The sequence below is a fragment of the Octodon degus genome, unplaced genomic scaffold, assembly GCF_000260255.1.
Source record: "Octodon degus isolate 3935 unplaced genomic scaffold, OctDeg1.0 scaffold00250, whole genome shotgun sequence".
Taxonomy (NCBI): Eukaryota; Metazoa; Chordata; class Mammalia; order Rodentia; family Octodontidae; genus Octodon; species Octodon degus.
In genome coordinates, this window is record NW_004524826.1 from 1,284,107 (window position 1) to 1,298,426 (window position 14,320).

Sequence of the window (14,320 nt, forward strand, 5' to 3'; positions counted from 1 at the left end):
AAATGGTGTTACCAGGGATCAAACTCAGGAGGCAAGCACTTATTCCACTGAGCTATCTCCCCAGCCCTGAACTGTATTCTTTACTGAAGTATTCTGTAAGATAAGAAATTAGCAGGAAAAAGTTAATATGCCCCATCTTAGGAAAAAAATAACAAAAATATTTTAAAGATTCTTTAGAATTGAAAGTAAATATTTATCTGAATAATTGATAGGCTTGGTGAACGAGGAATGGTTTGATTTTTCCTTACTGTAGAAAGTACAGAAGATTTAAGAGAATATTATAAATGCAAAAAAAAAAAAAGAACAAAAGAGAAATAACACGTTCGGTATTTAGTAAGGAATCTGGCGTTGTGGTTAACGCTGTGCTTTGGCTGTGCTATTTTAACTGTAGCTGTGGGATGGCAGAAACAGCATAACTGATACTCAGTATGGGTCATCTGGGGTTGGAAGCTTTTTAAGGAATTTCACCAGTTACACTTTGCTCTGAGGAGGCGTTGTGGGTGGAATGAATTTAAGCGAATAACAGTGTTTGTGATATTTTACAAATAAATTGTATAATCTTACTCCAAAACTGTTACATAGGGTGAGAAAACTCTTACACCAGTGGGGAAACTAAGGCATTGGTCATGCTAAATGAGGAAAACTATACAAGTCAGTGATAGAATTGGGGCTAAAACCCAGGTTTCCAGCTAGCAAGCTCTTTATAGTTTCAGACTCCTGGCTTGCTTGTGTTGTCTCTCTCTGTCTCTTATCTCTGACTTTTTTTTTTTATGAGCAGAATATATTTATTGAAAGAAAGCAAGCTCCTGTCCCCAGAGAGGGACAGGAGGGGGACCCGAGCGGATAGTTCCCCCTGAAGTTGTCTCTTCCAGAGACTTATAGAGGAAAAACCATGTGGTGAGGCGGGTCTAAGGTGGTAGAGAAGACATGGGAACTCGCTTAGTTGAGCATGAGGTGGGACAAAACTGTGGTAACAAATGGAGGTTATGAGCAGTATTTATTTATTTATTTATTTATTTATTTATTTTGGTGGAACCGGGGATTGAACTCAGGTCCTTGTGCTTGCCAGGGAAGCGCTTATTCCACTGAGCCATCTCCCCGACCCCAGAATATATTTATTGAGAGAAAGAAAGCTCCTGTCCCAAGACAGTGACAGGAGGGCAGCCTGAGCGGGTAGTTCCCCTCTCTGACTGTCTTCCTCTGTCTGCCTGTCTGTCTGTCTCTTTTCCCCCTTAACATACCGCAGACACCCCAGTTTGCTACTTTGAGGTAGAATGAGAAGTGTAATGAAGCCTTCTTCATTACACTGGGGATCGAACCCCCAGCCCCTGCGTCTGCCTAAGCAGGCGCTTTAATTAGCTGAGCTATTTGGCTGGCCCTTGTTATCTTTGAAAGAAAGGAAATACAGAGCCCGAGCCCTGTGGCTGTCCCAGCTTACTGTCTGAAGCATTTCCAGATGCAGTGTGGGGAGGGAATGTGGAAAGAGCACCCAGCATTCTCACAGGTTTGGGCAACTTAGTTACTTAGCAAGATTCTGCCTCAGATTTTGTAAGAGGGACCTGGGAATGTAGGCTAGTACAAAGACCCTGGGTTCTGTGCTCGCTCAGTACTAGGAGGGGAGAGAAACAGAAGAAGGAAGGGGGAGGGCAGAGGAGGAAGAGGGCACAGTGCACACTGTGTTGCAGTGGTTGAATTACATTCAGCTGTACCAGTGATTGCCTTGTAGGTAAATGGTCAGAACTCTCCAATTAAGAGAGAGGTTAGGGAACGCAGCTCAGTGGGAGAGTGCAAAGCCCCCAGTCCAATCTCCAGCACCAAAAATAGGTAAATGAATAAAATGGAGATGGTCAGATTAGATAGAAATAATCTTTGTTATTTTCCAAGTCATACGCGTATCCCTTTCTCTAGACTTAACTATTATTGTTAAGGAGCAGTATGGTAAGATCTTAAAAAAAAAAAAAAAAAAAAAAAAAAGGAGAAAAGGAAAATCAACTGTTTTCTGTCTTAGCTGTTTCTGGAACTTGCAGATTCTTTGCCAGTTGCTACAAGTCTTTGGGTGGACCGTATGATTTCCAGCAGGCACACTGTGTAATTTTTGTCTTACTTCTGTTCTGTGGTTATGTGCATTTCCATCATGGGGTGTGCTCTAAGGTTAGAACTTGGCTGCAGACCCTGCACCAAGCTGTCAGCTCCTTGGAGCTCTAAGGAGGGACCCTCGTGGATGATTCTGTATGGGTCGCAGTGCCTCCTGCAGGTAGTAAGTCAGAGGGCACCCTTGTTCTAGAGCCAGTTTCATGGAAGTCATTCTCTCTCAAATCCTTCAGGCGCATACATGCTCTCCAGTTTGTTCACAGGGAAGGAAAAGATTTTTCACAGCTTGGGAACACCCTGACCTGCTCTGTTCCTCCTATTGTATCCACTGTGTATGCAGACTGGGCCAAACATGAAAAAATGCGGGGACCATTCGCACCCAGTCCTTGCCCCCAGGAACTTCAGAATCTTATAGAACATTCAGAACTTGTAGGCTTTTTCACAATGTGGAGAAAAATGTTCTAGCAAACAACCTTCAGATTTTCATATTTAGCTATAAATCCAGAGTAGTTCTTTAAAAAGTAGCAATTCCTTTCTTTCTTTCTTTCTTTCTTTCTTTCTTTCTTTCTTTCTTTCTTTCTTTCTTTTTCTCTCTTCTTCTTCTTCCTCCTCCTCCTCCTCCTCCTCCTCCTCCTCCTCCTCCTCCTCCTCTTCCTCCTCCTCTTCTTCTTCACAAGCCAGCATTACTTGTGGAGACAGCTAATAGAGTTAACTAGGGGAGAATTTTTTACCTAGATGTCTGTTTCCTCATCTTTGAAGTAAAGGGTTAGAGCAAGTTGATCTTTAAATCCCTTCTCCGTCTTCCTTCCCTAGTTGTGAGGGCCCACAGTAGAGGACTCCATACTGAGGTTTAGCAGTTGCTGTCCACATAGATCTGTGGCAGTCAGGTGTGTGAAACGCAGGTCTGGTAGGAACTATTGCTTGGAGGCTACCTTAGGGGTCCCATCGTGGTGTGGCTCCAAGCAGCAGAACTTCACACAGGCCATGGCATCGTCTGGGAATCATTTCATTAGCACAGTGGTGCCTCAGCTCATAAACTTAATACTCTCCCTAATTTCACTGAACTGGACAAGAACTGAATCATATTCAGTGGTTTGGTTCAATGTTGACCTTCTCTTGACGTTTATGTATTTATTTTTTAATACTAGGGATTGAACTTTGAGCCTTCACACTGAGCTACATCCTCAGCCCATGTTTTATTTAGTGACAAGAGTCTCACTGAATTGCCCAGGCTGGACTGAGTTTATCATCCTCTTGCTTCCACCTCCCAGTTGGCTGGGATTACAGGCTATGCCATCCTGCCTGTTTTGATATGAAGTTTTAATTTTAGGGGGAAACCTTTACCAGAAGGCCCTGTTATGACTTGTATCTTGATGTCCATCCAGAGCCTCAGGTGGCCATCGGTGGGGAGTATCCAAGGTGACTAGGTTAGGGTGTGTGGACGTTCATTAAAGATGTGATGCTGGGATTAAGGTGTGGATAATGGAAGCCCCGGTCTGGGTGTCCTCAAGTTGACAGTCAGTCAGCCATCACACCTGGATACAGCACAAGGGAAAGGAGCCGGCTGCTGCTGTTGCTTGCTCTCGTGCACAGTTTCTCCTCTGCAAGTGCCCCTTTCCCATGCTGCCCTGCTTTGGAACCAGCCAGCCAAATACTGAAACCTCAATGAACTGTGAGGCGAGATAAACCTTTTCTCCTTTAACGTTAGGTGTCAGGTATTTTGTCTCAGCAGTGAGAAAGGTGACTGAGACAGCCCCCCAGCAAACCTTTCCCAATCCCTGTTAGCCAAGAGTGAGTCACATCCTGATACCTCTTCCAGTCACCTGCTAAGGGACAGGAATTACAGGTAACTTAGACGTTGTCCACATTCACTCCAGGGGTTGGGCTGAGCTGAGCCTTAGCTTGAACCAGTAGGCACCGGGACCCAATGAGGGTCCTGCGAGCGAGCACAGGAGCGTGGGCAGCTGGCTTGACAGAGGTGATGGCAGGCTGTGCCCTGGGTTTGGAGAGTTACTGCATGGGGGAACAATAAGCCAGCCATTTCTGAGAAAGTTTAGTGTTGACTAAGATTGACCTGGCATGATTTTTTAAATAAATATGTGATGAATAATTGATATCCTGGATCCTTTTCTGGAAATGTTAGTGCTTTGTATACAACAGGCTGGCATTTTTGGAGAAAAGTGATTGGATTATTTATTTGCCAGCAATAGCACAGATAATAATTTCCAAGAAGTGTCTTAGTACAATAACTTGTCTAAGCCTCATATGTGTCCTTAAGGCAAGTTCTTTTCCTTTCCCCATTATTTACGTGAAGAAAGTGAGGTTTTGTTAGTTGAGTCACTCACTCGGGGTCAGTACTTAGCGGCAGAGCTGAGCTTAGCCCAGATTTGCTGGTTCTAAAGCATGTGCTTGTCCAAGTCCCTTCAGCTCTGTTCAGATAATCAGTATGAAGTCTCATTTATTTCAAAGAAAGCCATAGTACATAGGTGTGCTTTATGTTTGGCTTTTACAAATGCCACAAACACTGAGAAAAGGGCTTTGTCTACAGTTGAAGAACATATGGTAAAAGCAAATGTTCTCTCCCACTGTCCTGTGCTGGAATGTTAGTAATTATCTTTTTAATGCCGGAAGGACCAGAATCAAATTATGAAATGCTTCAAAGGCTGTGAAACTTACACTGCAGGAGCTACTGTAATGACTTCAGAGGAATTAACTCGGGGTAATCAAAAATGCAGCGAATGCTGCGCCCCATGCCATCCAGAGGAAAGGGAGGCTCATAAAGACGTGACGCTGTGCCCACATCCACCTTATTCCCCGGACCTGGTCCCATGTGATGTCTGTCTCTTTCCCACAGTGAAAGTGACCGTGAAAGGTCAAGCAGTTCAGGATGTAGAGGCAGTAGGGATGCCGCAACTGAAGACACTCAGGAAAGAGGACTTTCAGACCTGTTTCAGAAAGGGGAGAGATTGATGAAATAAATGGGTTGGGCGTGAGGGAGAGTGGGGAGTACTTTGAGGGGGATTAACTATAATAATTAATTTAAACATTATGTGTTTATTGTACTTCATGTAGAATTAGAGATAGATTCTTTACCCTTTTGGATGTCTTAGGTACTTTCCTCATTGCTGGGACAAAATACCCAACACACCCACAAAGCAAAGAAGAAAGGGTTTATTTAGTTGAGTTGGTAGAGGTTTCAGGCCATAGTCTGCTGGCACGCCAGGGGGGCATGGCAGAGGAGAATCAGTCTGTGTGTTGCAGGCAGAAGGCAGGAGGCCTTTCTCCTCCCTTTTATTCCATCTGGGCTAGAAGACTATTGCTTGGAGCCGCCCACACCAAAGGCCGATCTTCCCTCTTCACCAGATCTACCATCCGCATGTAGAACTATGCTAAGCCAGTCAGTGGGACTAATCCAACATCAGACACCCATGATCTCGTCACATTCAAAAGCCCCACCTATGAGGACATGAAGTTTTTTGGGGGGACATCTAAACACAAGCTGTAACAACCCATGTTCTTCAGTATGATTGTTTTTATGGCACTGGGGCTTGAGCCCAGGGGCTTCAGATGAGCTACTTCCCAAGGTCTTGAACTTAGAATCCTAGTGCCTTAGCACTGTCCCTGTCCCTGGCAGTTTTTTTTTTTTTTTATCTTCAATATTTGAGATTTTATTGGTTGTGTTGAGGATCAGTACACATGATTCACTTTGTACACAATTCTTAACACACACACCAAAAAAAAGCCATATATTGTTTTTCAGTTGTTCCAGTGACTTTCCAGCTTCAAATTTAAAGGCAAATTTTCTGTAAGAGGACTAAGTACCAGTATCTTCAAATGCTGACAATGTGTTACTCAAGTCCCACCAATTCACAATTTTGTATCACATACACTACATAATCAAATTTTTGATCTTTCACAGCACATTAACAAAATGAGGCAAACCGGACTACCACTACCAAAGATGTTACAGAGTGCACACGATTCTGACAGGGCAACAATTAGGATGTAGTTTTCTTTAGGAAACAACTCTACCAAAAATGAGAATAGAAGTCATTTAAAGTATCCAAGACATTATTAAATGCAGGACTGTAATTCCAAATTGCCATTTAGTATGCTTTGTATTGCAGGATATAAAACTAACCCCCACCTATGGAATGTTAAGCTGACACCCAAGACAGTCAAAGCCTGCCATAATTCAATATCCCACTATTTCTGGTTGTACCAAAAAATAAACAACCAGAGAATGATTTTACCCTAAAAAAAATCATTTACACTTAAAAAATGCGATGAGGTGGGATTCCCTCCTTTTTAAAAATGTTTCTAGAGCTACTAAAAAACTTGCATTTACAAAATAGTTGATAAAAATATTCCTCTGGATTGTACAAGAAGGGAGACAGGGAGCACTGATAAGACATGGTGTGTGATTAATCAGACTTGGCTTCTTTTTCTTCTGCTTCATCAGAAGCTGCACTCTCCTCATTTTTAGTTTCTCCATTTTCCGCAGGTAAATCTTCCTTGGTTTCTTGATTAGCCACTTCAGCCTGTTTTCCCTTGGCTCCCCTTTTCCCTTTTGCTTGCACTTTTTTGTCCGAAGATTTATCCTTTCCGGCTGCCTTTTTTGGCTTCGTTTCCACTTTAGCTGGAACAGGTTTAGCTGACAATCTCGCCGATCTCCTCTTGGGCTCCTCCTTCACCGCCCCTTCGGCCGAGCTGACCTTCCTCTTGGGCATCTTGGCGGCGCGCGCGGGGCGCGTGCGGAGGCTGCGGGTCGAGGCGCACGGGAGCCTCGCGGACATACGCAGCTCGACCGCTGCCGTTCCTCCCGCCGTCCCTGGCAGTTTTTACAGAGCAATAAATGTATTGCAGGTGGAACTCACTGTTAAACAGTCACTAATGATAACTAAGACATGTCAGATGATTTGTTTCTTGAAATATTTTCAGTAGGTAAGGCCCATTTGTATAGTATTTTAAAGTGTATTTGTGTACAGGATGTTGATAGTAATAATAATTAGTGTGTGTTAAGCACTAACTATAGTTATCAATGGGCATCATCTCATTTAAGTCTGGGAACAATAAAAGGTCCAGATTCTATTAGAGATAAAAGAGGCTGATAAATAAATAAAGAAGCTAATAAAGAAGCACCCACTTTAGAGATAAAGAAGCTGATGTTTAAAGGTTTAAAATACACTCCAGGCCACATGGCAGGCACTGTTCTGTATCAGTGAGGAAAAGCTCACAAATTCTGACTTGGGTTCCGCTCTGCCCACGTTCAAGTGGGTGTGTTATTTTCTAACTCCCTTTCAGACACATCATCTCACAGCTCATACCTCTGGGACTGTCCCTCCCGAGGCAGCGGGGTGCCTGCCCCCACAAGCTCACAGCTTGCACTCGCAAGGAAATGGGTTGTCGGAGCTGCTGGGTGGGACTAGTGTGTTGCTTCTGTCTTATGACTTTAAAGTTGAAAGTTCAAGTAGTACATCATTGGATTTTTCAAATGACAGATCCCTGGATTGGGAGAGAAGCTGGCTTTGGCTTATATTAACTTCCTCTTTTGTTCTTTTTGGGGTTTTTTTTTTGTGTGTGTGGTAATGGGGATTGAACTCCCGTTAGGCTTGCCAGGCAGGCGCTTACACCCTTGAGCTATCCATCCCAACTTCCTCTTTTAATGCCAGCCTTGTTTTGTTATTGTTTGGCTTGTTTGTTCACAGTTTAAGACTCCTCGGTTGGAAGGGACTGAACAGGTCAGGAAGTAGAAACGCCTGTCTGACTGAGGACCCTTGGCCTCAGCCCAGGCCTCTGTCCCTGAGAGCCAGGCATTCACCGTGCCCCAGCAGCCCAGCCTCCCGGTGCACATGCGGATTCACTGTGGCAGCTTCTGGGTCTTTAGCCTCCTCCTCACTGCTGAGGCTTGGAGGAACGTTTTCTCCCTCTTTTTTTGGTCAAGGTTTTTCCTTTATATTTTTACAGACTGTCACCTTATTTTTTTTTTCTCCCCTTGTTCATTTTATTTGAAAACCTGAAGAAAAATTATCTGACATTAGAAATTGAATAAGTAGGCTGGGAGTGTAGCTCAGTGATAGAACATAGCTATAAGGTTCAATCTCCAGCACCAAAGAGAAAAAAAAAAATGCTGAAAATTGGGACATTTCTAAAAAAGGAATAGTATCTTGTTACAGAACTTTCCAACCAAAAAGCATAGAGAATAATGTAGCAAATCCCCAAGTACCAGCTTTAACAGTTTTCAGAGTGTGGCCAATCCTGTCTTAAGTCAATCCTGGACATACTGTTCATAGGAAGTCTTCTCATTCAGAAGAGGAGAGCCTGCTTTGGAAGCGTGGGGTTGCCCTTTTAAGGACTGTGTCTATACCCACTCCTGCAGGGGTCATCAGCTTTTCCAAAGCTCTAATTATACCTCTCTCCTCCAGGGCCCAGTCATATATGCGCAACTAGACCACTCAGGGGGACATCACAGCAACAAGATCAACAAGTCGGAGTCTGTGGTGTATGCAAACATCCGGAAAAATTAAAGAGAAGACCCAGAACATTCCCTAAGCAAGAAAAGCAAACGCAAACTGGACTCTTGTGCAGAAAATGTAGCCCATCATCACATGTGGCCTTGGGGACCAAGGAAGAACAGGCACACGTGTGCTCAGCAAGGGGACAGGGCCGTGTATAAAGGATATGTGTACATGTTCTATTTAATCTTCCCGATGGGAGGATCCAGTGTTTTGTGGTGAAAAGGTGTGATTCTGCATATGCATAAACTGTCTTACTGTTTTTATATGTTCTTTCAGGGTTGTTTGCCAGGGGGAAATTTCAGATGAGATCGGGCACGTTCAGGGTGGTATGGCTGTGGACCGAGGGGGAGATTTCAGAAACATCCCTCTCCCACCGTGTAGCTATCACTTGCCTTGACAGAGAGAGTGGCAGACCTTTTAGTATTTCCAGTAGACATGGCCTTCTCATCAAGGGCTCCACAAGTCTTAGCATTTATCGTGGTGAGAGGATGGACATAGGGGGATGCAAACATAGCCAGCGTGGACTTTCAACACAGTGGCAGACGCATTTGGTTGTAGCTCTTAAACAGGGTCCATGGGCTACACTGCTTAAAGGAGTTTTTTGTTTGTTTGTTTGTTTGTTTGTTTGGGGGCTACTCAGGATGCCTTCAAGGCAGGTCTGGTTTGGCTTGAGGATGAGGGGATTGAACCACAGCATCTTGAGCCTGACTGCTTTGATTCAGCAGGCACTTAAACACCTGAGCTAGTGGGCAGGCCCCCTATGCTGCTTAAAGACAGCCTGGCGAGTTTCTGTTGATATTTTTCTAAAATACAGGGCATTAAAAAAGAAAGAAAGAAAGAAAGAAAGAAAGAAAGAAAGAAAGAAAGAAAGAAAGAAAGAAAGAAAGAAAGAAAGAGAAAAGAGCTTTATCTGGTGTGTAGACTCACTTTAAACATCACATGTCAACATGTGGGTGCATTCCAGTGAAGTTAGCAGGAGGCTGGAGGCCGCTTCCCTCTAGGAGCTTCAGCTCAGTGCCACAGAGGCAAGTAGTATAAAAAGTCCAGCCTTTGCTCGAGTACTACAGCATTTGGAGGGAAAGCTGTCTGTTACTTCCTTAAGGAAGTCCTTCCTGGTATGCCACAGAAGTAGGATGGGGGGCCAGGGAGATGGCTCAGCGGAATAAGCACTTCCTCGGCAAGCACAAGGGTCTGAGTTCAGTCCAATCCCCGGTTCCACCGAAAAGGAAAAAAAAAAGAAGAAGAAGTGGGGTGGTCAGGGACCCCTGGAGTGCTTCCTTGAGAACCACCTCTTTTCCAGAGCTTCAGTCCAACCTCAGAAGGCAGCTTCTGGCCACCACACACGGCTTTTATCACAGCATCCAGATACCTCAGAGATCTGTGAGGTTAAAGGACATCATCACAAATCAAGTAGGGCTAGAACTGCTACTTTGAGAATCTCTTCTCTGTCCTGGTTGGTTTGGGCTTTTTTCTACTGCCCCTCACCCCACTTGGAATTGATAAAATAAGGGAGATAGGAAAACAACAGATCAGTAATTTTCTTCCTAAAACTCATTTCTCCTATTGACTGTCCTCTCCCTCACCTTGAATCTGGGAATGACAAACTTGGTAAAGATCATTAATGTTATTTATATTACTGTTCTTCCATTTTTCTCTGTTGCTTTGTTTTAAAAGAAACTTATCCCGTTAAAACTGCCTGGAAGCTGTGGGTAGGGATGGCTGTGGAGCGAGCTGTGGGGGGCAGCAGTTTCCGCCTGTGCTTGAGTCCACTGGGAGCTGCTTCCTTTTCCCGTCCTGTCTTCTGTCATCACTGGGGAGTACCTCAAGGCTGGAGCCCGTGAGCTTCAAACCCTGCCTGTTGCACACCTGAGATCGATTTTCTGAGGAACCTTTTGTTCCACTGTCCATTCCAAATGTGCAAGTGGGATCGGGTTTTGTCATCTCACTCCTGTGGGCTGAAGCTGGGCATGGTGTGGTTTGTGTCCCTGCTTCCTGGGTACGGCTCAATAGGGGCACAGGATTAACATGGAGCACCCCTCTTTTTTTTTCTTTGGTGGAACCGGGGGTTGAACTCAGGCCTTTGTGCTTGCCAGGTTAAGTGCTTATTCTACTGTGCTATCTCCCCAGCCCTAAGAGTTGGTTGTTATTTTATTTTATTTTTAATAAGAGAAGGGTCTATAGGGTGTTCAGGGTCTCACTAGATTGGACTCGTAGTGATCTGCCTGTTTACAGCCTCCCAAGAGCTGGGATTACAGGTGCGCGCCACCACTTCCATTCTCCAGAGCACCCCTCTTGGGCCACCTCCACACATGGTCCCCTCTGCCTTGCACCCCATACTTTACCACCAGCAGAGTCAGGAGCCATTAGAAGACCTCCTTCATGTACTTAGAGGGGAAGGGAAGCTCGTGGGGTTGTTGCTCTTCCTCAGACTGGAGCCAGGATCACCATACTCTTGCTGGGCCTTTGTCAACAGCTGTTTCAGGTAGGCAGGATGCAAACTTCCCAGAGCCCAAGCTGTGTTCCCACGTGGGACTTACTGGCATCTCCTCATAGCAGTAGGCCTTATTTCTCCTTTAGGTGCTAGTGCCACATGTGTGAAGCTGGCACTGAGTTGGGAGGTACTTCCAGCAACACCCGTGCCTTTCCCCCCTATTTGCCCAGCAGCAGCAGTTCTGGCAGAAGATCCCCTGGGCCTCGGTGACCTCCCCGTGAGGATTGCCAGCTGCCCACACTCCTCAGCATGTCTGAGCAGCTGGTCCAGGCCTCCCTCCCTCACACATGCCATCTCTGGCAGAGGTTCTGGCCCTTTCTTGTGCTGCAGTGTCCCTGTGCCTGGCTGCAAGCCACAGTGGGGTCACAACCCAATAGCAAGCCCACCCTTCCTATGCCTTAGAACTTCTTAAAATTATGTGTGAATTTTGTGAAGGGCTAACTTAGAGGTTAAAACACCTGTCTAGTTTTTCCATGAACATGTATCCTGCTGGGGGGAACCATCGCATTCATAGTTATTTTTTATCTTTTTCTTTTTTCAATTGTATTTTTGTGAATATTTTAGTAGATCTTTTTCAATTTCTAAATGGTGTCATGTGTTCATTTTTTATTAAATAAAGAAGATAAAGCCTTTCTCACTCATGCCACCCCAGCCTTCTTATTCTTAAAATATACCACACGTGCCGGCCACTGGGACTTTGCACTACCATTGCTTGCCTGCCTCTCACCTTCTGCAGATAGTTGTGTGCCTAGTTCTCTCCCCTCCTAGTCTCTATCCAAATGCCACCTTCCCACAAAGGGACCTTCTCTGGTGCATTAAAGGACAGCCTTACCCCCATCCAGGCACTTCTGACCTTGGTTCTGCTCTATATTCTTCCTCTGGCCAACTATAATTATGTATTTGCTGATCTGTTCTCCCAACTAAAACGTGCACAAGAAGCCAGGACATTGGTGTTTTATTCATTATTCTGCCCATAGTGTGCAGAACAGTAACGAGTACTTTGCAGCTGCTTAATATATGATGGATGGGTGGGGGGGGTGGGTGGATGGATAGATAGGTGGATGCATGGATGGATGGATGGATGGATGGATGGATGGATGGATGGATGGATGGATGGATGGATGGATGGATAGATGGATGGATGGATGGATGGATGGATGGATGGATGGATGGATGGATAGGTGGATGGATGGATGTAAGTATCCATTGATCTCAGTGTGATCCATTCTACCTGGGGAGAAACGGCGGTAGGAATGAGGAAAAGATGAGCTCGGTTAGGTGGTGACTCATCTGCCTGGTTGGCAAGACGACCCTCTAAGCAACAAAATGGACATTTATACCTTTGCAAAGTTAGTAACACCTGATGCAAGGTTGCCTAGTAACCAGTAACTGACATTAACCAGTCAGGCTGCATATCTCAGGACTGAGGTAGTTTGTTTGCTTTAGACACTGAGGCCTAGTCCCACTTACATTTGACCAATTTTCCTGCTTCCATGGTTTCCAGCGTATCCCCCTTTTTGTTGTGTTGTGTCAGAGATACGTAATCTATTGCAGTTAGAGAAGCGTGTGTTTGGAAAATTCTTTACAGGACATTTTCATACTTGATGCCAGTCCAAAGATGTTAGGTACTTGAGTCAAGCAATGTAACCCTATATAGTTCAATAGTCCATAATAGTACTGAGTTATCAGTACTGCTAGTAATTGTCAGAAATTGTTAGTGACTTCAGTCTTTTACAGTTATTGTATTAATACACCATTACTCTTCACATCCTGTGGTTACACTTTTCTGCTGGATGGTTAAGACCAAGTTAAAGCAGCTAAATCTCCTCAGGATCTACCTGGGAACCCTGTACAGCACTTCTTAGATCTTCTGTCAGTGTCTGCCATCCAGATGAGTCTTGATCATTGCTTGACCAATTTGCTTTTTGTGAAAGCCTGAGAGAATTTTTCTTCCTAAGCAACCCTCCTTAAGCACACAATACATCATCAGTCACTTTCCTCTGTGGCCCCATCATCTTGATCAGAAAATTTGGGACACAACTGAGCTACAGGATGTCACAGCAGAGGTTCTCTTATGTCCTGAGTCCTCTTTGACTTTGAATGGCTATCCTTTTAGCCCATCTACCTCTCTAATTTTTGGTCTTCAAGCTTTAGTTGTTAAACATTCATAAGAAAAGGTTAATGATACTACTGTGTAGCGGAGGCAGTGATCTTAACATTATCATCTATCTGAATATAAACACCTTAGACAAAATGGAACTGTTATTTTCTAACATCCATGGTTATTCTAATATTTAAATCTCTATAAAATGTTAAAAGACAATTACATATTTTTACACAGAAATTTAAAAATCAAAATCATATGCAACACTGTAGCACGAACAACCCTAATGACATTTTGTGACATAAATTTTGGCATAACACTTGACCAGTCATCTCTATCTAATACACAAGAAAATTTTACCTAGTCATTGTTAAATGATATATATCGCAAGTTCTTTGTCAGAGGCAGAGGTCTGAATCTGAGAGAAAGTCTTATGATAAGCAATTTTTGTTTTTACATTTTGGAAGACCTGTACACCTAGAATCATGAATACACTTAATATAGCATAAGATTAACAATAATGAAATACTATAGACATGTGAAAACCTTTCTTTCTTAATTTTTATACCAAAGCTATTTTTAAAGAGAAATCCTTATCGTAATTTTTTTCTAAAAAATTTTTATCTTTTAACCAGTGGCCATTTTATCAAAGGTGTTTCCTAAGAGACTATTGAGATTATTGGGAGATCCTCATTAGTGAGCAAAAAGGTTAGTCACAACTCATTTATCAATTGGACTCCTTTCTAATAATTTCTCCCCACTCCAAGGAATTTTTGCTTAGTGAGCTTAAACTTTTTGATAAACTGTGTATAAACTGATTTTGTTATCACTTAGACCAGCTGATAACTTAGGAGAAAGCATGCTTTTAAGTCTGTATCTGTAACTGTATTGTGAACAAACAATCAAAAAAGAAAAAAGGAACAACTATTCACAGAATGACATACACATAAATACAATGGACAAGCAAACATCTTTACAAAGTAAACCATGCACTCAAATATAATCTTGACCGAATTAAATTATAGTAGCTATTAAAATTTTTGAAATTTGGGCTGGGGAGATGGCAAGCACAAGGGCCTGAGTTTGATCCCTGGTTCCACCAAAAAAAAAAAAAAA

General features: G+C 43.5%; 1 protein-coding gene across 1 annotated transcript in view; it reads left to right on the forward strand.

The window, feature by feature from the left end:
- The window catches only part of Mpzl1 (myelin protein zero like 1), a gene marked incomplete at its 5' end in the record, with an annotated part of 69,213 nt that extends 59,927 nt beyond the window's left edge, over window positions 1–9,286 (forward strand). Inside the window, one exon of the mRNA XM_023706322.1 lies at window positions 8,517–9,286. Within this exon, the coding sequence (XP_023562090.1) occupies window positions 8,517–8,618 (102 nt within the window). The remainder of the gene's footprint in view (window positions 1–8,516) is intronic.
- Between the last annotated feature and the right edge of the window lie 5,034 nt (window positions 9,287–14,320).